Here is a 27,881-nt window from a genome sequence, read left to right on the forward strand (position 1 = left end):
GTCCTGATTTGAACTAGAGGTAAACAACATATCCAGGTTACCTTGGCTACTGTTCTACTTACCTTCACTTCATTATTTTGTTGTTTTTTGGGTTTTTTTTACCCCCAGAGGCTTGTGAGGTCAGACAGGGTTGAAGTAAAGGTCAGTGATGCCGGCTGCTGTGCGCTGATGGGTCGAAGAGGGTATGTGACCTTCTCTGAAATCTGCTGTCATGTGCTATCTTTTAGCTTCAAATTGATTGCAGTTACATCCTGCTAGTGGTGATGAATGGCGCGTGGACTCTGTTTAAGTCTGGAAAGTTAAGTAAAGTCAGTGTAATGGAGCGTGACTTTGTAGGTGACTTTGTGCTGTGTCATAAATCATAGTGGTGCATAAAATAAACAGCTAGGAAAAAGTCAAAAGGCTTGAAAGTTCCCCATTTGGGACTTTTTGGCTGTGCCTAGTGTGTTGTGCTGTAAACAACACCTTTTTATTTACCTAACTGTGTCAAAAAAAAAAAAAGAACTGCCTTACCTTGCCATGAATTCCACCAACACCAAGGTGGAACACCTAAACATTGTTGGTTTTTAATGTGTGCATAAGACTTATGGAAATAAAGGTCCTTTATATTTATATGAAGTCATGCTTATTCCCAAATGACATACGTACACTCCTAGATAAAAACTGTCATGGTTCTTTGAAAAATTAGGTTGACACTGTAAAAAATATTTTTATGGGTTCTTTCTCTATGATGAAGCTTGGTGGTGGCAGCATCATCCTGCGGATGTTTTTCAGCAGCAGGGATTTGTCAGGCTTGGAGGCTTGTCAGAATCGAAGGTACAGCAACACCCTTGAGGAAAACCTGCTCCAAAGCGCTGAAAATCTCAAATCGTGATGTCCAAAGTGGAAATGATTGCATTTAGGACAGGTCCGTGAATGTCCTTGAGTGGCCCAGACAGAACCTGGCCTTAAACTTGATTCATTATCTCTGGAGAAACCTTAAAATAGCAGTATAGTGACTCACTCAAAGAGACTGAAGAGTTCTACAGAGAGAAATGGATCCAAATGTAGACTCAAACTCAAGAAGAACCAAGAAAACTGCCATAAGAACTACCAAGGTGATTTAACAAACTACTGAATAACTAGTCTGGATACGTAAAACAGCATGAATTATTTTTTATAAGTAAAATGGAGAAAATAAAAACATAAACATAAGATTAAATAAATCATTAAAAAATATATATTTCGACAATTCAAAAACAAAGTGAAGGGGTCTGAATACCTTCTAACTGCACTGTAATTAATATCACTGCCAGAGAGAATTGCTATAATGTTTTTAAAAATGAAATGTGATATAGACAGATAGATCGATCGATAGGTAAATAGATTGGTCCTGCCTGCAGTAGCTCGTTTACCATTTAGTGTTGTAGAACCGCAGCATCTTGAACTGGGTGTTCGGCAAGATATTCTGCCATGTTTGCCTGGAGGCATTCTTGACTACAATTCCATCTGGAAATGAAAAACTAGACCTCTGATAATTTATTTAAAACCTCTTCATTGGGACCATCCTTCCTTTGTCTGCACTGACCTGGTCATCAAAGTGGAGATAAATGAGAACAGCTTCAGAATTATATAATCTCCTCAAGGACCATCATTTGTTAAATCCGAATATGGACTAGGAACGATAAAAACAACATTTGCAGGATTTAATACACATGAGGTGACTCAGAGCCAGCAGCTTTATCCCTTCTAGCCTGAGGAGCTCATACTTATCTCAACGAAGTTTGAAAGTCGGAGACTGAACTGCAGACGAGAGAAACTTCAGATGAACCCATGTATCATCCCTTAAAGTCGGGAAATCTGTAATGGCAGCACCAGAGATGTATAATGGGATGATTTTCCAATATGGTTGGAATAAAAATATATAAGTCCACTTCCGTCATCCTCCTCATCTCCTTCAATCTGCCACTGAACTGGAGAGAAAGAAGTGCAACGAAAGTGTGTGTAGCCTGGAAATGAAGCATAATGTTGAGGTCGCATAAAATGAGAATGATAATGAGTCTTTATTAGTCACATACACATTACAGCACAGTGAAATTCTTTTCTTTGCATTCCCCAGCATGTCAGGATGCTGGGGTCAAAGCACAGGGTCAGACATGATATGGCACCCCTGGAGCAGAGAGGGTTATGGGTCTTGCTCAAGGGTCCAACAGTGGCAGCTTGGCAGTGCTGTGGCTTGAACCCCCCGACCTTCCGATCAGTAACCCAGAGCCTTAACCGCCAAGCCTCCACTGCCCCTCCAGATGAGAGACCATAAGCCTGTGGTATTATTAGTATAAGTTTATCAAATAGAATCCAAATGGTGTCAAATTTGCCTCTTGGTTCAATGTGATGTTTAGGGAAGAGCAGTTTTTGTGAAGTGTATTCACTAAGAGGTTTAATATTTATTGGTCTATAAGCAAGAAGAAGTGCAGGTCCTGATTTGACCTTTCGGCTGTGAGCAACTTAAATGCTTTTGAAATGGCTAAGGTATTGGTATGCTGGGCTGTAACAGGGCTAGATGGTGCGATGATTGAAATCCAGTGTGATAAGTGAGTGTGTGAACAAGCTCTCGACTGCCCGTCGCCTCGCGCCACCTTTCCCATTACACTGACTGATGAGGAGGGGAGACTCATCAAGCATGTATGAGTGTCTCCGAAAGAGTGTGTGCAGATTCTGGGTGGATGTACCGCACAGCTGTGTGAATCCCTAACCAGCCTGTGTGTGTGTGTGTGTTTGTGTGTGTGTGTGCGCGTGTTTACATGTTAGAGAATACAATGATTGGATTGCTTGTCTTGATGTGCATAGTAATGCAATTATTGGATGCACTGTGTTTCGAAAGCAGGACATGTGTATGTGTGTGTATATGTGTGTGTGTGCAGAGAAAATTTATAATATAAAATTTATGGTTATATAAAAGTTATAGTACACTCACTCTGGTTAACACAAAGATCTGAGCACACCAATTACACTTCAGTTTGACGTCTTCAGAGCTATTCTTCATTCGTATTTATAACATGAACAGGGTTCGGAGGGTGACGACGTGGATCATTTTCATTTCTCGTCTCAACCTGTAATCATTCGTGCAATCTAAAGAAGGAAAGAGAGAGTCAATGAACTGCTATCTATTCAATCCACACGCTTAGAAAAAAGATTCAAGCTTTTTTTTTTTTAACATGTTCTGTAACATTCCTGCAATTTCCTAAATGTTTCCATCGTAATGTATGCTCATGTCTTCTTATCAGATAAAGAATTTATCTGACTCAATTGAACGCATAAGTTTTCTATGCGCAATTGAACGCATAAGTTTTCTATGCGCATTTTTAGAATTTTGGGCATCTTGGCGTTTCCATCCAGCGGGTTTTTTTTATGTGATATTCCAAAATGCGCATAAAAATAGGTGGATGGAAACATGGTTATTATTAACCAGATCCTTAGACCGAAATGTGTTTTCTTGAGAGTACTATATTCTATGATTGAGTCTGACTCTCAGTCTGATGTTTTTGTTCATGGAAAAATTTTTATTACAAAAAAAGCAATTACTCTGATTAATGTTCCCCCCAGAATCTTATGGATTTTAACCCATCTATTAGAAGTACAATGCATTCAGACCTCTTCATTATTTTCATATTTTGTTAGGTTGCAGGCTTATGCTAAAATGCTTGAATTATTATTATTATTATTATTATTATTTTTAATCTTTTTTTTTTTTTTTTTTTACATCAATCTACATTCCATACCCCATAATGACAGCAAAAACCAAATGTGTCCTAACATTGCAAATTCATAAAAAAAAAACAAAAAAACAAACATGAAATATAACATTGACATTGACATAAGTATTCAGATCCCTGTCTTACTACTTAGCTGAAGCACCTTTGGCAGCGATTAGAGCCTCTAGTATTTTTGGTTATTATACGACAAGCTTTGCACACCAGGATTTGGGGATTTTCTGTCATTCTTCTCTGCAGATCCTCTCAAGCTCTGACTTGTTGGATGGGGACCGTCTGTGGACAGCCATTTTCAAGTCTCTCCAGAAATGTTGCGTTGTCTTGGCTGTGTGCTTAGGGTCATTGTCCTGATGGAAGGTGAACCTTCTGCCTGGTCTTGGGTCCTGAGTGCGCGAGAACAGGGATTGATTAAGGATATCTCTGTATTTTGCTGCGTTCAGCTTTCCTTGTACCCTGACCAGTGCCCCAGTTCCCTGCCTGCTGCTGGTCTTACCAACACCATGCTTCATCATTGGGATGGTACTGTGCAGGCAGCCAGCTCTAGTAAGAGTCCTGGTTGTTCCAAACTTCTTTCATTTAAGAATGATAGAGGCCACTGTGAGAGCATTTCCCAGAACTGTGCCTCAATACAATTCTGTGTCTGAGCTCTGCAGGCAGTTCCTTTGACCTCATGTCAAGGCTTTTGCTCTGATATGCATTTCAATTGAATTTGCCACAGGTGGACTCCAATCGAACTGTAGAAACATCTCAAAGATGATCCAGAGAAATGCGATGCACCTGAGCTAAATTTCAAGTGTCATAGCAAAGGTTATCAAAAATCTGGTTTTTGCTTTGTCTTTATGGGGTATGGAGTGTAGATTGATGTAACAAAAAAAACAACAACAACTAAAAAAAAAGGAAAGCATTTTAGCTTAAGGCTGCAACATAATAAAATGTGAAAAATGAAGTGGGCTGAATGCTTTCTAAATGCACTGTACCTTTACGAAAACCTTAATATTTTCACAACTAGTTGAAAATATCACAATTTGACCATGTGATGGGTTTTCCTAGGCCATATTTTTCCCCCAAGACTTATAATGAACCTATCCACCACTTCTTAGGTTTGGCATCTTATCCAGGGTGTATCCCTGCCTTGTGCCAAGTATACAGTCCATGTTCTGTGTATTTACTGTCCTATGTATTTGCACGTTATGTAGTCTTGCGTACTGTTCTGTGTTGCACCATGGTCCTGAAGATACGTCATTTCGTTCCAGTGTATACAAACGACATAGAAGAATGACAATAAAAACCCACTTGACTTGACTTGTATTCCCGGGAAAGGCTCCAACTACGTGGTGATTCTGACCAGTTCTTACTCCAGATATCCAGCTGTTCTAACTTGTTGTATCATGAAGCCTTAATTAAATCTTAATTATTTTTTTCCCTAGATGATTTACAGAACAGCATTGCTTTGTCTCATTTGATTTACTCTATTATTATTTATCTGCTTTAACATAACACTGAATGTAGAATCTCTGAATTGTAAAGGAGAACTGATTCTACCTAAAGATGGAATTTATTTTTAGTAAATAGTTTGTTCATGATTTGTAAAAATGTCATATACAATAATCTACCTTTTGTTAGTCAATGACAATTTAATACTTAGGATCAAAAAAAAGGTCATTCTTAGCTGAAGTAATGCTAAATTAATGTCCACCAGTTGGTCCAAATCAGTATGTTAAGAGAAGTGTGTCAATGTGATTTGTTATAGATTAATAAATTAATTGATCTTTTTCATCCATGAAGTCCACCTTCTCTGTCTATGGTTCCATCAGTTTGGTTCTCCCCAAGCTTCTGGCCTCCATTACATACAATTCACCAGGTAGGAAAACAATTACAGAGGATTAATGCAGCTTTTCCTTAATGTTAAGAAATTCCATTACGTACAGTCTGCTCGAGAGAGAGAGAGAGAGAGAGAGAGAGAGAGAGAGAGAGATATTATGGTTATGGCTGAATGAACAGGCACACAAGTCTAAAAACTGAGTGGTCTGATACAAACTGTTCTACATTTTATGTTTAACACATCTAGATGTAAATAGCTGAAAATCCTAAATTCTCATCTCATATCTATTTTTTTACCTCAAACCCAAATATCTTTAGTGTATGGCACAAACAAATGAATTGACTCTTGCCGTCCCAATAGTTACAGAGGGGACTGTATCTCACAGGTCAGGGTTGTTTATCTCTCCTTTGAGAGAATATGATGTGTATCTTGTTATGTAATTAACAATCCAGTGTATGATTTATAGTAGATTTATAATAGCCACTGAATTAATATGATCAAATTTAGAGTTGTTCTTTTATACTGCATTGTGATTCAGTATTGTGAGAACTGATAAAAAAGAAACAATATCTCTTTCACTGGGACTGACAAACACAGAGCTACACCTCCTTTGCTAGGATTGAGAGGCATGAAAGTGCATGAATAAAGAGATATACAATACCAGAGAATCCATCCATCCATATTCTGTACCGGTAATCCTACACAGGGGAGCCTGGAGCCTATCCCAGGGAACTATGTTTGCATGACCCCCTGGGCGGGATGCCTACCCATCACAGGGCACAATCACACACACATCCACGCACTACAGACAATTGGAAATGCCAATCAAGCCTACAGTGCATATCTTTGGACTGGGGGAGGAAACTGGATTACCTGGAGGAAGAACATGCAAACAGAAAATCAATTTGTTAAATGTTTAAATAAAAGTATTGACCTACTAGTAATAAATACTGTATATCATCACATCACATTTGCCCAGGGATTGGTGTGGACATGATTTATTTACAATGCATAGATCTCCCAATCAGCAACTCCCCAGCTCTGACGAAAGTATTATTGATTACCCGAGAACAACAGTAATAGAAATTTTAAAGGGTAATACCACCATTTTTTGGCCTATTCTCTATCCATTGCATCTGTAGCACAATGTGTCATTACCATGAATAATCATTTCAACATATTTTCCTGTAATGAGAACATAAAATTTACTTGCCTAAAATGGAAGTCTAAGTCTATGTTGAGTTCCATCAGTAACTGTTTATAGCATCAATTCAGAAATTAACTGTTCCATGTTAACAATAAATTTAAGTTAAAATTAATAATGAGCAATAAAGTCTTACCAAAATAATTCTCATTGCTTATGTTTTTACAAATCAGCAATATCAAAAAAGTAGGTCCCTCTGAAAACGATGAATTATATGCAGTTAATGTTTTTTTGTGTTTTTTTTTTTAAACCCAAAAAACCTTTGAATGAATTATTTCTAAAAGCTTTTCTACAAAACTGGATAAGTCTTTATCTGCTGTTGAATGTAAAATTTGGGGAAAAAATCTGTTTTTGCAGCCAATGGTAGCAAGCTAGATAGCTCAAGGACACAAACTTGTTGAAGTCATCGAATCTGAAATAAATTCTGAAATATTATTGGTGTGTGGTCTGAATTTGTAACTATGACTATTCATTTAGATCCAAAGTATTTTCAGCTGGAGCTAGATAACGGTTAACTTTCCCAACTCTGAATTCAATTGGGCCAAAGAACTCTCAACATGCAGTTGCTTCTGACCGCTGCATTGGAGCTGGACTTTAAATACTTGGTGGATGAGTTTTTGAAGAGAAAAGCAAGAAAAGTGTAGACCACCATCACTACTTAAAAACTCGTATGCATGGGTTTTTTCATTTATTTTTTGTTCATGCTTAGGTTCTAATTTGTCCCTGGATGTGTATGTTTGAAAAATGCTTCCAGTTTGACGCCGACTGTGAATTACTATTACAGGAGTTCCAGAGCGACTCATAGCCACTCAGGAACTGCTTTTAGAATATTTCCCCTTGTTTCATTTTTAGCAGAACATTTCCTCTGATTCCAGCAGGGTTTTTGGATGTCGAGATGCTGAAAGATGTGATGAATCTAAGAGCTCACTAAGAGCTCTGTCTACTCTCGAAGATATTCACATATAGAGAATATCACCAGTTTCACTAGACCCTGACAATAAAGGTTTTGCTTAGCACTCTTGCTTTCTGCAGCAGTCACCCTGGCAGTGTCATTACCATTGCACTAAGGAGATAAATATACCGATGCTGACGTCGGTCAGAAAGTGTGACAGGATGAAAAGTGAGACTCAATGAGGTTAGAAATAACAACCATTGATCTTCCTCAGTGTCTCACTTCTGCTGAATCAGAGCACTGATATGGTGATAAATAGTGGCTGTGTAGTGTTGGCATGCTGAAGATAATGATTTTCTCCTTATCTCCTAATGTTTTCAGCGGTTTCAAATGCTAAAACAGTCTTTGTAGTTCAGTGAAACCTTCCATAATATAAATGATGAAAAATGGGAAATAATTATTATAAATCGTTATGATACCTTTGTGTCTGTTTATATTGTAATCACTCTGGTACCAAAAAATGAATATATTGTGAAACAAATGAGCACACAGTATAACCCATAAATTTGACTTGAAATTCATGTCCATCCCCTTTCTCATACATGCCAGTGGTTTCTATTTTCTGTCTATCTGTTGCGGGAAGAGAGCATACTAATAAGTGTCCTATATAGGGAGAATGGAGGGATACGTCACCCTAACAGAATGAGGATTGTTTTTCAAACAAAGGACAAAGCATCTGTTGGGTAGTGTCCTTCTAGTACACCATGAAGTATCATACATTCAATTGTCCCTCATCAAACAGCCTTTATTCCCTTTATGTCCTACTTGTAGCAGCTAGAAAGCTAAAACATCTGTCCCAGATATACTAGTGTAAGTCACTAAGCTGATAAATGTTTTATAGACTCCTTGGTCAAAAAAAAGCAAAATGATAATATGACAAATCAGAATTCTGTCTGATTGATGTGACTTGCATGTAAATATAAATACACTCATTGGCTATTTTTAATTGGTGTAGCTGCCATACAGGTGCACTTTGCTCTCACCGGGTGGTGCTATCACCAATGGAATGACCTTGTTTTTAAACTTTTCACATCTCACATCCGAATCTCTTTGCAGAGAAGATGTTATGTGATTTGGACTTTGATTTAGATTTGTATATATTTGCTAAACTACCTGCAGCATTTGAATACTTTATTAATGCCTTATCATTGTCAGAGTCGTGGTGGATCCAGAACTTATCTTGGAAACACTGGGAACAAAGCAGGAATACAGAATACACCACAAATAGGAGAACTTTCACAGGACAAAGGTGTTCATGATAACCTCTAGAATTTTGGGCTTGGAGACATCATTACTACTAGCTGTGCCACTATGGCATTCCCTACTGCAATTCATTAAGGTAATTTATTAGGGTAGTACCCTTAAACCCACCCCACAACCTCATTTAGGACATGACCAGAATAGTAGCTTAGCGACTTTGGACTTGGCTTGATGGAAAGGGGGCTATGACTCAACTTGTACTTCAGACTTGTTGCCCTGAGACTCGACTTAGACTTGACACCTGTGCCCTGAGAATCGACTTGGACTTGAGACCTGTTGCACTGAGACTTGACTGGGACTTGAGACCTGTTGCCATGAGACTCAAATTGAACTTGAGACCTGTTGCCCTGAGACTCGACTTGAACTTGAGACTTGTTGCACTGAGACTCGACTTGGACTTGAGACTTGTTGCACTGAGACTCAAATTGGACTTGAGACCTGTTGCCCTGAGACTCGACTTGGACTTGAGACCTGTTGCCCTGAGACTCGACTAGGACTTGAGAATTACTGCATTGAGACTCGACTTGGACTTGACATCTGTTGCCCTGAGACTTGACTTGGACTTGAGACTTGTTGCCCTGAGACTCGACTCGGACTTGAGACCTTTTGCCATGAGAGTTGCAAATTTATTTCTATAAAGAAGCAAAATGTTGCTTCTGTGGTATTGGATTGGGTCCAAGCAGGGTCCAGCATAAACATCAGATGACATAAAGATAGTTTCTTCTTTGACTGTTACACAGGGAATGAGGTAAAGAAAGGAAGATTAAAAGGAAGGGAGATAAAGAATGAATAGTTGTGTAATTTATGGTGTCATCCACTATTCTGTTTTCTTTACATTTTTATAAATCACAACAGTAAAAAGAGTGTACTGAAAAACAGGTTTTGTTGTCACAGACTCATGGCCTTACAATAATGTAGAAACTAACGAATGGCACTTTATGCTACCATTGTGATTACCCACCCCACCAGTGTTAAATATATATTTTTTATTCAAGTGTATTGTATGTTGAACCATAGGAACATTTTAATCTCGCTTTCTGTTCCTTTTAGCAACCACTTCTTTTGATTTCACACTGAACCTTGGGTCCAAAGAAGCACCAAAATACTTTTTTCCCTGATTAGCACCTGCTCCCATGTTATTTTAAATGCATTGTTTTGGATTTTCTGTATGTTAGTCACGCATAGCTTCGACCTGCTGCCCTCTATTCCTTATCACACCAAATCCAGAGGGTTTACGCACAGCAGGGAATTAAGAATTGTGCTGAAGTGACTTTGGAGGTGAATATGTGTCTCTTGGGTTATAAGAGGCCGCAGACATTCAAACCGAAGGAGAAATTTCCATATATATCTGCTGTTACACCACATCCACATGCTGCTGCAGCCAATACGGGCTGATTAATGCAGGTAGGGTTTTTCACACTTTAGTGTCTCGCAGCTCATCGTTTAGCACTTCAATACAAACACGCACACCTTCAGGGTTCACGCTGAATAATGAAGCCACACACTCATTACAGCAGAATCATGCATTTTGAATGACATACCAATCAACCATGTATGAAAGCAGTTCAAGCGCAGTCATGTTTTGTCCGTTAGTGTGTGTAAACAGTAAAAACACGTCAACAAGCTGCCAATAATCCAATATTAAGCTTACTAATTGTCTCAAGGGGCCTGCTGCTCTTGATTGCATCAAGCATTCATTGTAATCATGCGAGTACAAAGCTCAATCGATGACTATAGGGATTCTCTCTCACACCCCCCTCTCTCTTTCTCTCTTTTATGAAGTACACTCATATTGTAATGAAGTACACTCATATTGCAATGTTTTGTTTCGTTTAAAAAAAAAACAAACTACTTTCGTCTTTTTGCCCTTTCCGGTTTCTTGTAGCTTTAACTATTCTATGTAGAATCGTATTTTTTCTTATTAAAGCACCTCCTGGTGTTTAATAACTGACACTGAATCCCTACGGCCCAATTAGTACACAGGCTTGGAAATGCAGACTTTCCCAAGGATCTCTTTATTTATCCAGTCATTTCCAGACTGTTTTGGTGAAACATAAATGTCATGAGGAGGTTAATATGGATGTCAAAATTTTCCCATTTTCCCTACAGATGAATACATAAGTGAGTTTACCCCATGGATCCTGGGAATACTGGTATACTTGCATGAGGTATATTACACTGGATGGGATGCCAGTCCATGGCAGGGCACCATGCACACACTCTTTTACATTTAGGGGCAATTTAGTCACAAATACACCTACCAGCATATCTTTGGGAAGTGAGTGGAAACCGGAGAACCCGGGGAAAACCCACACAAAGAAAATGCACAAAATATACACATAGACAGTAACCGAAGCTCAGGAATCGAACCCAGGACCAAAACCCAGCAATGATGCTCACTCCACCTTGATAAGAACAATAAAGAAATAGGTTTAGTGGTTTAGGTTTCATAGAAATTAATATATAAAGGTTTTCCATTGACCAATAAGAACAGTGTGTGTTATATATATTTTTTTATAAAGAAAATATATCTCATACAAAAGCTCGTTTTTGAAAATATGAGCATTAATCATAATCACACTTGTGACTGGTCGTCCACTGGGGAAATTCCCGTAATCTGGGAGTGACATCCATTAAAAAGAAACATGAACAGTGTAATTACAATAAATTAAATAGGAGTTCCTTTAGTAAAGAAAATGCGAACACTTCTACTGAGCAGCTGGTCACTGAAAATAAACAGCTAAAAGCAATAAAAACATACTGCATGCAGCTGTTTATACATTTGCGCTGTGTAAAGACGCATCTGCTTTCAAAGCCACCAGGGAAAAGAAGCGCACACACACATACATACATACACAATCCCATAGAGAAATGCTTACAGGACGTCATAAGCCTCTCTGACAGGACCTCATTGCGTGCAAAGGCTTAACAGAGACGAGCAGCTTGGCTGGGTTAATGTGCAGTGAAGGACTGATTATGCTGGACAGAGGAAAAACGACACGTGTCTGAAGAAGAATCAAAGCATATTCATTAGCTGTCTTTTGCTATGACTTACTAATTAAACAGACACAGAGACAGCTGCCATCACTCACATTGTCATTTCATTCATGAGAAGTGTGAGCGTACTGTGTACACCGAGGTTTCCTGAATATGTTCACACAATGCAGGCGCTTTTAGGGCTAAATACACTCGAGTGTGGTGTACATCTTCTCTCTCTCTCTATCTCTCTTTCTTTATCCTCATCCATCTTCAGAGCAGGCCTCCAGCTGGTCTGCTCAATACCCCCTGCTCAAACCCAGTCTGATTTCATTCTCTTTAATGCACTTCCTCCCTCCCTCCTTTCATCTTTACTTCACTTCCTGTTTCATCCTTTTCTCTAATGTCCTTCCTCATGCCTTGGCTCAAGGTTGTTCTACTTCAGTGTTGATTCAGTTTGGATTTACCACAAAAGAGTGCCTTTTTTTTTTTTTGCTTTAATTTACAATAATATAAACATGTTACAAATGTAATGGGCCCCCAGCATGGTTTTCATAAGTCTTAGGTGCCATTAAGGGCTCAAAGCATCCCATTTAAAGAAGGTAGTACCAGATATGTACTTAACAATACTTAACAATACTTCATCAATAGTTCCATCCAAAAGGACAGAGACAGACTCTTCTTAGAGACACATGCAAATACAGATGAAGCACCAGACCAGAAACTCAGGCTTCTTTGAACATGTAAGGAACAGAACATCGTCTGGTTACGTCCATGATTTGTACAGGCTCACATGTTGATTGAGCCCTTGAGATCTCCTGATATGCGAAACAACTTTTAAGTCATATTATGCACATTAGGTCCTCAAGTAGTATGGTAATCCACAAGCTTTTAGTCCAACGGATGCCAACTGCATCCTTGAGTCTCGTTAACATGATCCAAAGCAATTTTCTCTCGATAGATCTCAGTTCAAACGTCCAAGACTAAAGAAGGTAGGGACGTTATTCCCTTATTTAATTACTGCATCCAGTGGCCTCTTAAATATCCGGTTCACTGGGGTTCTTTGTTGGAAGCATGAAGTGATTTAGAACATGACCAGATTATGATCAGCTTTCAAAGGTCTTTAACATTTTGGCACACAGTTTACAGCAGATCAGCAGGTCAGGATTTTGATGAAGGCTCGCCGAAACTCAATGTTAAAAGTGGTGTAAATGACCGGATTGAGTGCGCTGTTGACATAGCCGAGCCAGGTAAAGGCGCTGTACAGCTCAGGTGGCACGTGACACTTCCTGCAGTGAGTGTTCAAGATGTGAGTCACAAAGAAGGGCAACCAGCAGATGAGAAAGACCCCTGGAGGATATCCATGCACACACACACACACACACATACACACACAGAGGTAAAAAGACTGGGTATGAACTCTTAATTAAAACATCAAACAAACATGGCATGCTCATTAACCTGTACACCTAAGTGTGTTTATAGATTAGTGCTGTTAAAGGGTAGATCTCCAGTAGCTGCGCTTTCTACTTTCTCATTATCCACCAGTCAACGTGAACCTTGTTCTTTTTTTGAAAAAAAGAGAAAAGAACCAATAACAAAAATGACCAGTTGGACTTTGGGCTGAGGCAGCTGTCATTAATGTGATTTAATTTCCTCACTAATTAACCAGACAGTTCAGATTACCATCAATGTCATTCATCAAGTTTAGGGTATGCTGGCTTTCACAAGGCACCGCAACACATCATGAGACAGAGCATTAATTGTGTGAAATTGTTTTCTAGGAACTGAGCAAGCCATCGAGCTCATTTTACAGAGCCTGACTTCGTCTGGATGGCTGAATGACACTCGTCAGGGTTCCCCAGGTGCCTCTGCTCCTGGATGACAATTGACATATCCCGGGCACAGTGTGATCTCTGAGATGTGATCTGTCGCTTTTAAATTCACAGTCATATCAAGCTAATAATGTGAGGGGATAGTAAATCAATGACTCTATAATCTCTCACTGGCTTTTCTTCAAAAGATTAGGTCAGGTGGTAAACCAGAATGGCATTCCGATAAAGATTTATCAGTGAGATACATGAGGGCTTTGGTGTTTGTTTACTACAGTGGGCCTGAGGCCAGATTCCTCGGAGCAGGTGCGCATTATCTTTCTTCGGCAGATGATGAGTTGGATCTCGTGCCAGGTACACAGCAGGAAATTGAGATAGCAGGTAAATGGCTCTGAATTAGCTAACTAAGTATTAATCTCCATCAACTTACTTTTTTTCCATTGGCACCTCTTCACTGATTAATGCAAATAAGCTCTCTGAAAGTTCTGTACCAATGCAGTCACAAAGAAGTCCAGCCATTTTGTCATCTTCCCTAGACATACAGTGGGGGAATTAATTATTGAACACGTCAAAATTTTTTTGAGGTTGTTCACATGAAATTTTCACCAGACTTTGGTATTAACTCAAGAAATCCATACATATAAAGAAATCCAAACATTAAAGTCCATAAATTAAGTTTTGTGTAATAAAGAGGAATGATACAGGAAAAAAGTATTGAACATGCTAACTGAAATTTATTTAATACTTCGTGGAGTAAGCCTTTGTTTATAATGACAGCTTCAAGATGCTTCCTGTATGAAGAAATTAATCTGTGCCACAGTCTTCAGGTGTGATTTTGGCCTGTTCTTCTAAACATATTGTCTTCAAATCTTGTTCAATTGGTTTAAAGTCAGGTGATTGACTGGGCCATTCTAACACCTTGATTTTCTTCTTCTTCACTGAAACCAATTGAGAGCTTCCTTTGCTGTATGCTTTGGATCGTTGTCCTGCTGGAAGGTCCACCCACGTCTCATCTTCATCATCCTGGTGGATGGCAGCAGATTCTTCTCGGTAAAGGGCTCCATTCATCGTTCCTTCATTTACATGAAGTCTGCCAGTACCAGGTGATTAAAAGCAGCCCCACACCATGATGCTTCCACCTCCAAACTTCACTGTTGGTATAGTGTTTTATGGGTGATGTGCAGTGCCATTTCTTCTCCAAACATGGTGTGTAGTATGACAGCCAAAAGGTTAAATTTTTTCTCTCATCTGACCAGACTACACTCTCCCAGTATTTCATAGGCTTGTCCATATGAGTTTACAAGCAAACTTTAAATGAGCTTCGACATGCCTTTTCTTTAGTAATGGAGTCTTGCGGGGTGAGCGTGAGCAGTGGAGTGCATCGCCTATTGTTTTCTCTGTGATGATGGCACCTGCTACCTACAAGTGTTTCTGGAGCTCTTTCCGAGTGGTCCTTGGCTCTTGGGCTACTCTTCTGAATCTTCTTCTGACTCTCTGGTCAGTAATCTTGTGAGGATCTTCTGTGCGTGGCCGGTTGATGACGGCACGATGTTGCTTCCACTTGCGGATAATGGCCCCAACGGTGCTTACTGGAAGATTCAGAAGTTTTAAAATACGTCTGTATCCGATTCCATCAATATGTTTTGCAACAATTAGGTTGCAAAGGTCTTGGGAGAGGTCTTTGCTTTTACAAATCATGAGATGTTTCTTGTGTGCCACCTTGTTAACGGAAAGCCTTTTTATAGACCATCAATGTACTAACCCAGCTGATATTAATTTGCACAGACAGGAGGTATAATTACTTATGGATTTCAGCTGGTTCCTTGCCTTATCTTGCATTGGAGACCTGCTTTTTTTTAGGCATGTTCAATACTTTTTTCCTGTGTCATTCCACTTTATTACACATAACTTTATTTATAGACTAATGTTGTGAGTTCTTTGTAGTTCTGGATTTTATGAGTTAATACTGATGTCTGGTGAAAATTTTATGTGAATAGCATCATTGGAAATATATTTACTGAAAAAAATGTTGTCGCATTCAAAACTTATTTCTCCCATTGTATAGGTTACTCAGGAGGTACACAATTACTGTTGTTACTGTATGTGCAATTTTGTCAGACACCATATATCCTGGCAATCAAGAAAAAGGGACAACCATAGGAACACCACTGAACAGATATTATTTGAGTGGTGGGTCATCAGTACACAATTGACACTGACATGGTAAGGTGTGGAGGACTGGTATGAGTGTATTAGGTACAGTAGCATTGTTGGGTTTCAAACACTTTATTACACATACAATACCTACTTTGTTGTAGGTGTAAGGCCTGTTTTCATGTACAGTATGGATTCATTTTCCTTTAGTCTTTATCAGGGTCAGGGATGTTCCTACACTTCATGCAGCAGCACTCACCCAGTACAATAGCCAACATCTGTGTGGCTTTCTTCTCTCTGGACTGTCGGTTCCTGTAGCGGGTCTGGTTGTTGCACCGCGAAACTCGAGCAGGCCGAACTGAAGTGCGAGCACGTCCATTAGTCATCTCCTTCACCTCGCTACTCCTCACAGTTGCCTGCTCTTCTTCTTGCCCAGCCTCTTCCTCGCGGTTGGGCTCGTGTTCAGTACGCGCAAAGGAAGCCTGGCTAATGCTGCAGTAGTTCGGCGTTTCCACCGGGGGAAGGAGGGAGTTATCAACGGGGACGGTTTTGGGTCGTTTACGCCACAGGCAGCCTGGGAGCAGCCGGGGACGAACCACCTTCTCTGTGCTCTCCTGGAAAGATCACAATACCAATAACAATATGTGTGAGAGTGTTCGTCTGAGTCATCAGCTAGTTACTCCAAATGGAACAGTATTCCAACAACCTCAAGATATTAAAGGTGCAGTGTGGAATATATACAGGTGTTTATAGACCTTTAATAAGTATAGTATTTCAAAGACAAATTAGAACAAAACATGATCCACACTACTGGAATGCAATATATATGGCTAGTTTCTTCTTTTCAGAGTTTTTTTTTTTCCTGGGTCTAAGATTAGCTCTGCCCTTAGCAACATTTCTAAATCACCTGCTGGTGATATTGTTTTCTTCACTTATTGGTTTAAATGAATTATATCCTATGTGGTAAGAAAGTACTCTATTAATCTATACATCATATCAAGATAAGACCTCTCTGCACCTCCTGCTTCATTCTCATCTCACTCACTCTGAGACCCGAGCGTGTTCAGTGTCATATTAACTACCGTGTTCACTGCTGAGGTTATCTGTTGGGATGAAAATTGGTGTGAAATATTGGTATGACAGTGCAGCATTGAGACCCCGAGAAAGGAACAGAGCACCCAGCATGACGTGCTCCAAGAACCTGCGCTTCGGGATTGCAAATTTCCACCTCGCAGCTTGCAGCCCCAGGAGTAATAATACAGCATGACAAAACAAACTCACTGGGAAAAATAAATAGCATACTCAAAGAGCATGCTGTTTATTTCTTATACTCACTTGGCTAAATAAAGTGCATGCTGAAAGAGAATGCACGTTTAACACACACTAGATATACACACATTTACCACGTTGATCCGGATGGGAGACAGGTCACGTCTGTCTTTCCGAGCATCCTCTTGCAAACAGGTCTCCTTAGGGAGAGAGTCAGAAAGAAAAGCAGACGGAATAAGTTTGAGAGGAGGAGAAAGAAAAGACAGAAAGGGAGAGAAGGTTTAAGAACAGGCTGGAAAAGAGAGCAGGAAGAGTAGGAAGAGGAAAGAAGAACCATCTTTCACATATTATACATGACTAGATGACTTGCACATCTATATTTTGCAAAGCCCTGCTGGTGATATCCTTGCTTAATAAAAATAATGCATGTCCATGACTTCTTTAACATGTAGTAATGAGATCCTCATGCGTAGCCACAGCTTAGTAAGGTGTTGGAATGAGATAATAAAATGCAGGCACATTTTAATAAGGCGTGATCATTGTGGTCTGTTGTGGCCCCATACAGAAGTGTGTGTATATACAAAGTTTTACGGTAACCACCAGACGCTCATCTTTTGTTTTTATTTCAGTTGAGCTGAAGACACTAGGAATGTTACATGCACACTTTATTATTAATTACAGTTCATGTCTAGAATTTTAAAAAATGTAAACTGTATATAATATAAACAAAAAACAAATAATAAAGTTTACCTTTTTTTGATTAAGTATGGATGTTCACGGCAAGGCTCTGTAATACACCTTTTCATGTGCACACCGATTATTAGGCAGTGGAAATCCTCTGTAATTCAAATCTGACTGTTTTCCACCCAAATTAATGTGCTAACCTTAGGATGAGTAGCCAGAAGTGGATAAAGTAGAATCCAAATGCATGGTAAAATAAATACATACACAAATGAATGAATGAATAAATAAATAAATAAATAAATAAATAAATAAATAAACAAACAGCATATTTAGTATTTAAAATGTATTAACTTTAGAATTTATTTATTTATTTATTTATTTATTTATTTGCAGTTGTGAATAAACTTCAAACAACAGAATCTCATTCAGATTTAAGCAAAAGTATATTCCCCCTCTTTTACTTACAAACACAGGTGTGGGATAAAGTCACAGTTTCCTCAGAATCTCCTCAGAATTTCTTGGCTTCTTGATAAATGATATATAATTCATATAAACTTATAAGATATAATAGGCAAGGTTAATTAAAGCCACAAGGTTTGCAATGTTTAAAAAAATTACATTGGAGATCTGATATGTAATAAGCATTCATCAGAGGCAGATTTAAGAAATAAATAAAAAAAACTATTTCAATTACGGCTTCACCATACAAAAACTCATTTGAACTGTACTATAGGTACAACTGATACACCACAGTCACTACCAGCTAATTACCCACCACTAGGTGTAGACATCTTAATGCCCTGCTACACTCAATGATTACTAGTATCTCATAGAAGTTAAAAATACTCACCATGAACATGCATAGTATTCTACTGCTATAAAATATTATTCTAAAAATGGGTTACAAAATAAAAGAAACGTTAGCTAGATGCAAATTCTCTCACAGTTGCTCATGGGGAAATAAGTCTGAATGAGCAGGAAAGAAATCGTTTCAGTTTCTGAGGTGGGTTAAAGCAGGTAGATGCTGTAAACATATTGCTAATTCTGATTGGCATACAGAGTTAGCTGAAATAAACTACATCCAATTTAGTCCCACTCGTGGAGAAATAAAAGTGGAAAGACTAACATGATGCTATAGCTAATTTAGAAAGATGCTAAGATGAAGCTCATAATGAAAATAAGTTGACAGAGGTTTATAAAATAAAAATCAGGTCAACCTGTGTTGTGCCTGTGTCAAATATCCGTATAAACATTTTCATTGAAGGAGGGGGATAGCAAATAGCAGCGAAATGGCCTTGTTGGAACAGTTTCAAGGTCTCGGCTCAATTTGAAAGGAATGACATGGAAACCATGTTCAATGATAAGGGATATGGCTTAGATTGATCTACTTCAGTGATAGATGATGCTTTCTGACATGCTCTGCTGGGCAAAATGGATCTGAAATGGAGAAATATAATATCAACTTGGCATGTGATCCAAAATTGATCTGTAACATGCTATGTTGGAACACTAACACTTTACACATCAGAGATCCTTCTATTATTATTTTATGGTCTCTTGTATGTTTTAACAACATGTTAACACATTGGCATGGCCAGGAACTCATTTCCGGTTGGAGGGGGCATGATCTGTGTGATCTGTACAATTATATTGATAAACATGACATGACATGCATTTTGGGTCGATGCCAGACAGTAGTAAGTGCGGTGATTATGACTTCTGCCATGAACCAATCTTGTTATTTTAATAACACTGCCAAAAAATACCTTTATAACAGTATATATGCATCATATCCTATGAAATGAAGGAGGAGCAGTGTGTGCTCTTTGTGATTGCAGCCATTGATCTGAGACAATAGTGCAAGCACCGGACTGTCTGGGTCCGTGAAACAATTCGGATTCACAGGCAGCATGGTGGATCATGGATAAAGTGCACTCTACTGACTTCATTCCCAGTAGTAGTCACTGTACCAAGTCACTCCAAATTTGCATAAAGTTAAACTTTTCTCAACTTTGTCATGTCACTTCACATGCCCACATCTAGTTGTCAACAGTCGCTGTCACTCATGTCATTCTCATTGAAAACGAATGGTCTCTTTGTCGCTGTGAGTTGCTGTACGTGTGAATTTACTTTAACATATTCGACCTGCTTCTATCTGTGCTATCTACCCTCTTCCTCATACATAAACTCACAGTTGCCTGTGATTGGTTAGTGTTGCTGTGATTGACAGGGGAAAGAGAGTATGCCATCCCTCCCACCAGGAGAGCATGGTCAATTTTGCTCCCTTGGCTCCTCTGGCATTGTTGGGACATGTTGTGATGTCTCACCAGTAAGTTGAATGCCAGTTTGGAGCCTGGGAATATTACCTTTTATCTTCTCCTCCTTAAAACCCTCCTTTTTCTCAGAGCTCAGAGTGTAGCTAGCTATCTACTAATTAAACAGTAATGGGGGGGGGGAATTATCCTCTTTGATTAATTCTGTTTCTCATCATAGCAGCTGGAAGGCAATAAAATGTGATTAAACAAATTAAGGATTCATGTTCATGTTCCCCCAGTCTACAGTACACCTCTGTGTGAACATGTGTGTTACTCTTACTGCAGTTGGCAGTGTGAATCCTGGCGGAGCTTCACTGCTGGCTTGCCGGAACGTTATCCTCTTCCTCCTCTTCCTGAGGAAGATGTAGATGCGCACGTAAACCAGCAAAGTCACCACGAAGGGAAGGTAGAATGACACTACAGATGAGTAGATGACAAAATCAGGGTTCGATATGGAGCACACCAGTGGATCATCTGCAAACACAAAGATACCATAAATACATTTTATAGTACTCCTGGTAATAATCGAAAGTGTGTGACTGCCATTAGAAATCAGAGATAAACCAATGGGCCCATACTTTAGGTGATTTATTGTGTGTATACTATTTAACTGCAATTATTATTAGCAATTACCAAAATTAGCTCATTTTCGGTTGTGCGCTAGACATTGAAGCCATGATGTGATAACGGTTGGGGGTGATGAGTCAGCTGGGTCTAAATCTGCAATCAGTACTCTCATCTGTACAAATCTTTGGACTGCACATTTGAATGATCTTGTTTTTCTGGTGATATATTCAAACATCTCATGCCTAATCAGCCTTTAGTGAAGATGGAGCAGGAGGAATCTATTGGGAACCAATGTGACAAAGCTACTATATTATTCCTGGAAGATTTCTTGGTATATCATCCATTACATCTCAGCCAGAGACTTATTCCACATATCAAGTGGCTGCAGGGTTTCCTCTGCATATTCCACTGAAAATCCAAATCTGATTGAAAGATCTCAGTGGTATTGACTATTTACAAAAACCAGCAACTCAGCTCTGTTAATTTCTTTACTGATGAATTTCGATCTAATATTCAGAGTCATGAAGCAGCGAATCCCATCTTTGATTCCAATCAGTCAGCAAACAGTAACGTTCAAGTCTGATTCCATTATCGTGCGCTGTTTTCATTTATAGCACAATGCTGTTCAGTTGTCGATTGAGAAGGTGTTTAAATAACAGGAGCTCTGACAGTAGTGCAGTCCGTAATTCACAGGTTCATATCACAAGTTTATATTAATGTACTTGTTCTAATATGTTATCATTTCCATAGTAGTGAGTAATTCATGGGGACTTGTATGGTGCATGTTCCACATAATCATAATAAGTCTAATCTGTATAATTGTGAACACTGTGGTATTTTGTAAGGAAACGTTTATTTTACATTTTGGAAGGAAACCCCAGTGTCAGTGTTTTGTAACAGTCGGTGGTTAGTCACTTTTTGCCTTAGTGTGGGGAAGATTGTTTTTTCGGTAACAAGCTGCTTTTCTTTGTCTGATTAACTTCAATAGAAAATATGGGAGTAACTGTTTATAGCTTCTGTAACATAAACGATAACTGGAACTAACTGGTTTTGTGGATATTCCACAATATTAAAATGTAACTTTGGTGTATAAATGAATAAAAAATATGATGTGTCATTCTTTAATCAATAATAATTGTAATTGTTGGCAAATTGCTGTGATATAAGAGGAATAAAGAGGAATATAACACTTAGGGACATGCCTTTATAAGAAAATAATCAACTGTGGTAAAAGTCTTTGCTTTTGTGTCACTCATTATTTCTTGTAACAGCATGCCCTGTTGTGGTTTATTCCTAACTTAATTCATTCTGAAACACTAATACAACTTTGTCAAATTATATCTTTTTTTTTGATATATTCCACTGTTGTGCACTAACAAGTACAAAACACTATGTTTTAATTGTCTGAAAGCAGTCAAGTTGAATACTGTGTTAGAAAGATCTATTTTAGATAATAATCATTAAAGAATAACAACAACACTGTGTTAGGAGACTGTATATTACCACTTCAATATATTATGGCCACACAGCAGTTAAGAAAATGCAACAAATGGGATTCCCAAGATATCTTTGGAATTCCATGACTGATACGGGACGAGAAACTTCTGCATTATCACCTGTAGTGTTGAAGCCAAACAGTAAAGGGCAGGAGACAGCGAAAGCCAGGATCCACACTGTGGCTATCATGACTGACACCCTTTTACGTGAACTGTCAGTTGTGTTGTACAGTACAGGCATCACCACGGCTGTGTACCTGAAAAGAAACAGCCAGACTGCTCAGAAAGATGGTAAAGGAAGACAAAGGAAAACATTATTTCAAGGAATAAATGCTGTATTACTAAATACAGTGTTAATCCCAAAAGATTTCCTTAAGCAGTTTCCATAACTAAATCAAATAAAGCAAATATATGGCAATAAATTTATATATATATATATATATATATATATATATATATATATATATATATATATATATATATATATATATATATATATAGTAGTTGCCTGTATGATTATAATAAAGGTGTGTTGAGACCAGCAGTCTAAAAGAAAAGCAAAGAGAAATATGAGAAATATGGCAGTTGAGTACAGCAGTGCCTTCTAAAACATACATTTTTAATATTTTAATATAAAGTATGCCTATCAAATATATAAAGTGCTGGTGGGAAAACGTTTGCAAGGCATTTCTCCCCATTTAGGACTTTTTCATGGATTCATGAATAACCTTACCTTCACATACTACATTTTTATTTTCTACTTCACACAGTACTTGTCCAATTTATTCTGCTGTCCCAGGGGTTTTAATTATTCAACTCTTCACTTTGCTCAAAATGAAGAGGCATTTATTTATTGCCCCTTAAAATATGATTACTATGGCAGAGGGATTTTAGGCTTTCTTTAGTAATGGTGTATTGGCATTAATAATAAATGACAGACAAGTCCAGGATAGGTGTGTTATTAGCACTTTCACCCAGCAGTCTGCATTGAGATTCAGTTTTAAATAGCTTTGATGGCGTGGTATGGAGTAAGAGTAAGAGCAGAGAGGAATGTGGACAGATAGGCTGGATACTAGAATGTAAAGACAGGATGTGTGTGAACAGGGATAATTATCAAGATAGCTTTCTGTTTCTAAACAGAATTAATATTAATGTCCTCGTTTTGTAGTCTTGCCCATTTCACTCCATGCAGACAGACCTATTATTTCCCTCTGTTTAGCCGATACCTCTCCCTGTCTACTGATTGCATTTTGATTTGTCGCTGAAATAATTCATATGATAATGACAATGATGATAAAGGTTCAAACCTTGCTATTCATCTCGGAGTGTAATTAAAATCCCCTCAGATCCACGGACACTCTCACTGTATGCAAATTAATGAACTTTGAAAGTTAATTAAAAGTGTCCGTTTTATTGTGACAAACGGTGGCCCGTTTCTAAGAAAGTCATCAAAGCGATAATTAAAATTATACGTAAAATTATGTAAATTGATATACTTTGCCTGCTCCTGATGGCTTGTATTATCATAAAATGCATAATGACAAAACAATCTGTTTTATTTAAGGATTAACCTTCATGTACACAAGCCTAACTGTCTGATTCATTCTTTTTAATAATCAGAGTATGAGCTTTGTCCAGTTCAGTCAGATCTGGCCTTGAACTACTCTCCTTTATATCATACATCCATCCATCTTCTACCAGTTACTCCTTTATGATAATATATAACTTGGGCTGCCAGATTGGCTCATCCATCCATCCATCCAACCATTTTTTTGTACCACTTATCCTTACTGGGTCACGGGGAACCTGGAGCCTATCCCAGGGAGCCTCGGGCACAAGGCGGGGGGTCCGCACACACAAGTGTTCCCCGGACCCTGGAGGTGTGAGGCGAATGTGCTAACCACTAAGCCACCGTGCGCCCTCCTTTATATCAATTAATCCCAAAGCAATGAATGTAATACAACTGGCTCTTAAATTGAGTGGCAAACAGTCAGGAAACACCTTCCAGGCATATCAATCTTTCCATTCTATATATTATACTAGTGCCTGGTACATAAAATATATGGCCTAAGGATGCCTTTGTGATAATATATAACTTGGGCTGCCAGACTGGCTCATCCATTCATCCATCCATCCATCCATCCATTTTTTGTACCGCTTATCCTTACTGGGTCGCGGGGAACCTGAAGCCTGTCCCAGGGGGCATTGGGCACAAAGCCATTGGGCACAAGGCGGGGGCACGGATTGGGGTGCCAATCCATCGCTGGTATAATCACACACATTCATACACCCATTCATATACTACGGATACTTCTGGACATGCCAATCCACCTACAATGCGTGTCTTTGGACTGGGGAAGGGAACCGGAGTACCTGGAGGAGACCCCTGAAGCATGGGGAGAACATGTAAACTCTGCATACACAGGGCAGCAGCGGGAGTTGAACCCTCGAACCCTAAGCCACTGTGCAAACGACCCCCCACCCCCACCCCCCGGATTTTATAAGTGGTCGATTTTATAATAGTTCCAAATTCATCATACATTCAATAAATAAAATTTCAACTAAGTTACTGTAGTTGATCTATAAGTCCAGCAAAATATTCAGTTTTTGACAGAAAATATACCCAGGTTGATTCCATGGGTATATTAGGTTGATTCCATGATGGTGGTGCCAGATAACCCTTGTAACTCATTCAACTTCCTGTTGAACATGTGGCTTGTGGAATATTCCAAATATTTCATAGGGGTGAATGTGAAGGTAAAATGAATGTGAACTATAACTTATAATGGATGAATCATGGAAAAGGATGTTTCAAGCTAATTGATTTAGATATTAATATGACTGTATGAATAATATTAATAATATGACTTTTGAAGCATTTAAATTATTATATTTCTGCATAAAGTGTAGATATAGTGGGCTAGGATAGGCAAATAATGCTGTTTCCTACATGTTTACATTTATGTATTTGAAATGTGCATAACGTTTGATGTGAAGGAGACTTTACATTTTACATACACTTTACTTGACATATTTGTAAATGTAAATGTAATATCAGTGGGAAAGACATTGGGACACAATTGGTACCTCAATCGGGGTTCTCACACATTATGCTTTTTACTATCATACCTGCGTAGATAATTTTTTCAAGAAGAATGGTGTTGAGTGACCTAACACTGCAGCAGTATAAAACCTGCTTAAAGAAACTTCTAGCAGTTTTAAAAGAGACGAGACAAACAAACCCAGTTTACAATTGACTGGTTTGTTGTAGGGCCTGTCAGATTGCAGTTGCTACTCAATAATAACGAATTTGAAACTCTCTGGATTTGGGGAAACTACAATTTTTCATATATCGTGTTAGAATAATTAGTGGTGATGTTACCTGTCGATGCTGATGGCACACAGGTTGAGGATGCTGGCTGTACACATCATCACATCCAACGTCACAAAAATATTGCAATACAAACGGCTAAAGAGCCAGGAGCCACCAACCACCTGCAAATGAAGCAGTTTTATACGCAACTCTCAGCAACATAATTGCTGTATTGGAATGGATTCTGAATAGACAAATACTGTATATTTCCACATCATACATACACATACAATGTAGCAAGATGAGTACACTTTTGTCCCTTTGGACAGTTCTTAAATCCCATGATCCTGAGTGAATAAGAAGCAATAAGAAGACAGTTCTCATCTTCCATATTCCTTTGTGAAAAGCAGTTGTCATGGATGGTTGAGCTGTATCTAACAAACCCCTGATAGAGATGCTTCAGCTCCGGATTACAGATTCTGCTTTCATCAATGGAAATTTTTGTTCTCAATCGTAAATAGTGCTATTTCTGTGTCACGCTCTAATGAACTGAGAGATTTAGATTTAATAGCTTTGCTCCTCTACAGTATCATAGAGGCACTTCGGGTTTACTTCAGGTTTATATCACAGCGCTGTTGAATTTTTAAGTCTGATTTGATTGCTGTTGAGGTTTAGGCTATAACGTATGTCATAACTGGAACTAACTTGTTTCTCAGGTGTTCCACAGCATTAAATGTAACTATAAATGGTAAAACGTAAGATATGTCATTAAAACTTGCAATTGTTGGCAAATTGCTGTGGTATAAGTTGAATAACACAATTTATGACATACTGTTTTTGGAAAATAATCCACTACAGGATAGTAACTCTGCTTTATATCAGGCTGGATCTCATCACCCTCTCATGGATTAGTTTCCTATAACGCTGGCCCCCTAATTATTGCTGCCACTTGTTGCTCTGAATTATGTTCATTGTGTTTTAGTAATCTGTGGATATAGCCCATTGTTTGCCTTTGTGTTTCATAAAGTTTCTGACTTGGCGTTTTTGTTTTCCAGTTCTTTGCCCAAATTGTTTTGGAAACTGTCTTCTAGTTTGACTTCTGTCCATTTTTTGTACAGAATGATTATGGATTTGCATGTGACGCCTCTGTCATTTTTTTGACCTTGCCTATGGTTATGGGCTCAGATTACAAATTTTGCTGTTGCATCCTATTGCCTCAGACTCCCAGCCAGATGGAGAGACTGAGACACAACAACATCCATCAATCAATTTGCCACTAAAATGAAATACAGCCACACTCACTCTCACTCACTCACTTTCAGTAACCACTTTATCCTGGTCAGGGTCAATATACCTACAGTGCAGAATAAATTTGGTTTTGATTACTTTGTGCTCACCTCTAAATAGACAGCCCAAGGCATGACGAGTGAAGCCACCAGCAGATCAGCCACAGCCAGACTAACCACAAGATAATTGGTCGTGGTTTGAAGCGACTTCTCTCGGACCACTGCCAAACACACTAGCACATTCCCGAATACAATCGCCAATATAAGTAGCGAATAGAGCATGGCGTAGTAGTTGCGCGCCCCATCCTCCTCAGCTGGACCCAGGCTAGAGTTCGGTATCGCATTGGCAGATCGCTCCGAGTCATTCCACCACCATTCACTGCTGTGTGACATTGCCATGGATAGCAAAACCTGAGAAATAGGCATGGATTAAGGAATCTGACAGGAAAACATATATTATAACATATTTATAAGATTGTTGTGAATGTTATCAGTACAATGGATTAAATATGTAGACTAATAGCAAAGCTAAGAATGATCAGTTCTGACCATCTCAGAATGAGAGAGTAAAATACACGGACGAGAAGAGGGAGAGAGAAAGTGTATGGACATGAAGAAGACCTACAGCAGGACCTGGCCCTACAGTTTCGTCTCAACGGGGCCTGCAGTAGAGTATGGACTTTTCCTTTGCGTTCCCTTTCTGAACATGGTCTACACCTGGACCTACCTACCCCACGGAACAGAGGCTACAGAAGATTCTGGATCTGCTGCATATTGCCTACAGCAAAGCCTGAATCTGCTGTACCTAAATGAACAATGACCACAGCAGAGCACAAACTTACAGTATACTTTCCGAATAGAGGCTACAGTCAGAACCTGTTGTTCCTAATTAAGCAGGTCTTACACCAGCACCTAATTATGTTATCCCCTAGTGCATAGGCTGTACCACAAAGCCTGGATCCAGTAACGCTGGAAGACATACATCACATGATTGAATTTTAA

At 38.8% G+C, this 27,881-nt stretch overlaps 1 protein-coding gene across 1 annotated transcript; it reads right to left on the reverse strand.

Moving 5' to 3' along the window:
• Window positions 1-12,505: 12,505 nt before the first annotated feature.
• drd3 (dopamine receptor D3) lies at window positions 12,506-27,276 on the reverse strand. The gene is made up of 7 exons (XM_047150283.2): window positions 26,991-27,276; window positions 25,663-25,775; window positions 22,401-22,537; window positions 20,498-20,691; window positions 17,347-17,418; window positions 16,209-16,563; window positions 12,506-13,313 (listed from the first exon to the last, which is right to left on the reverse strand). Exons 1-7 carry the CDS (start codon window positions 27,270-27,272, stop codon window positions 13,117-13,119), a joined length of 1,350 nt encoding a protein of 449 aa, XP_047006239.2. The 5' UTR covers window positions 27,273-27,276; the 3' UTR covers window positions 12,506-13,116.
• Between the last annotated feature and the right edge of the window lie 605 nt (window positions 27,277-27,881).

The sequence above is a fragment of the Ictalurus punctatus genome, chromosome 23, assembly GCF_001660625.3.
Source record: "Ictalurus punctatus breed USDA103 chromosome 23, Coco_2.0, whole genome shotgun sequence".
Taxonomy (NCBI): domain Eukaryota; kingdom Metazoa; phylum Chordata; class Actinopteri; order Siluriformes; family Ictaluridae; genus Ictalurus; species Ictalurus punctatus.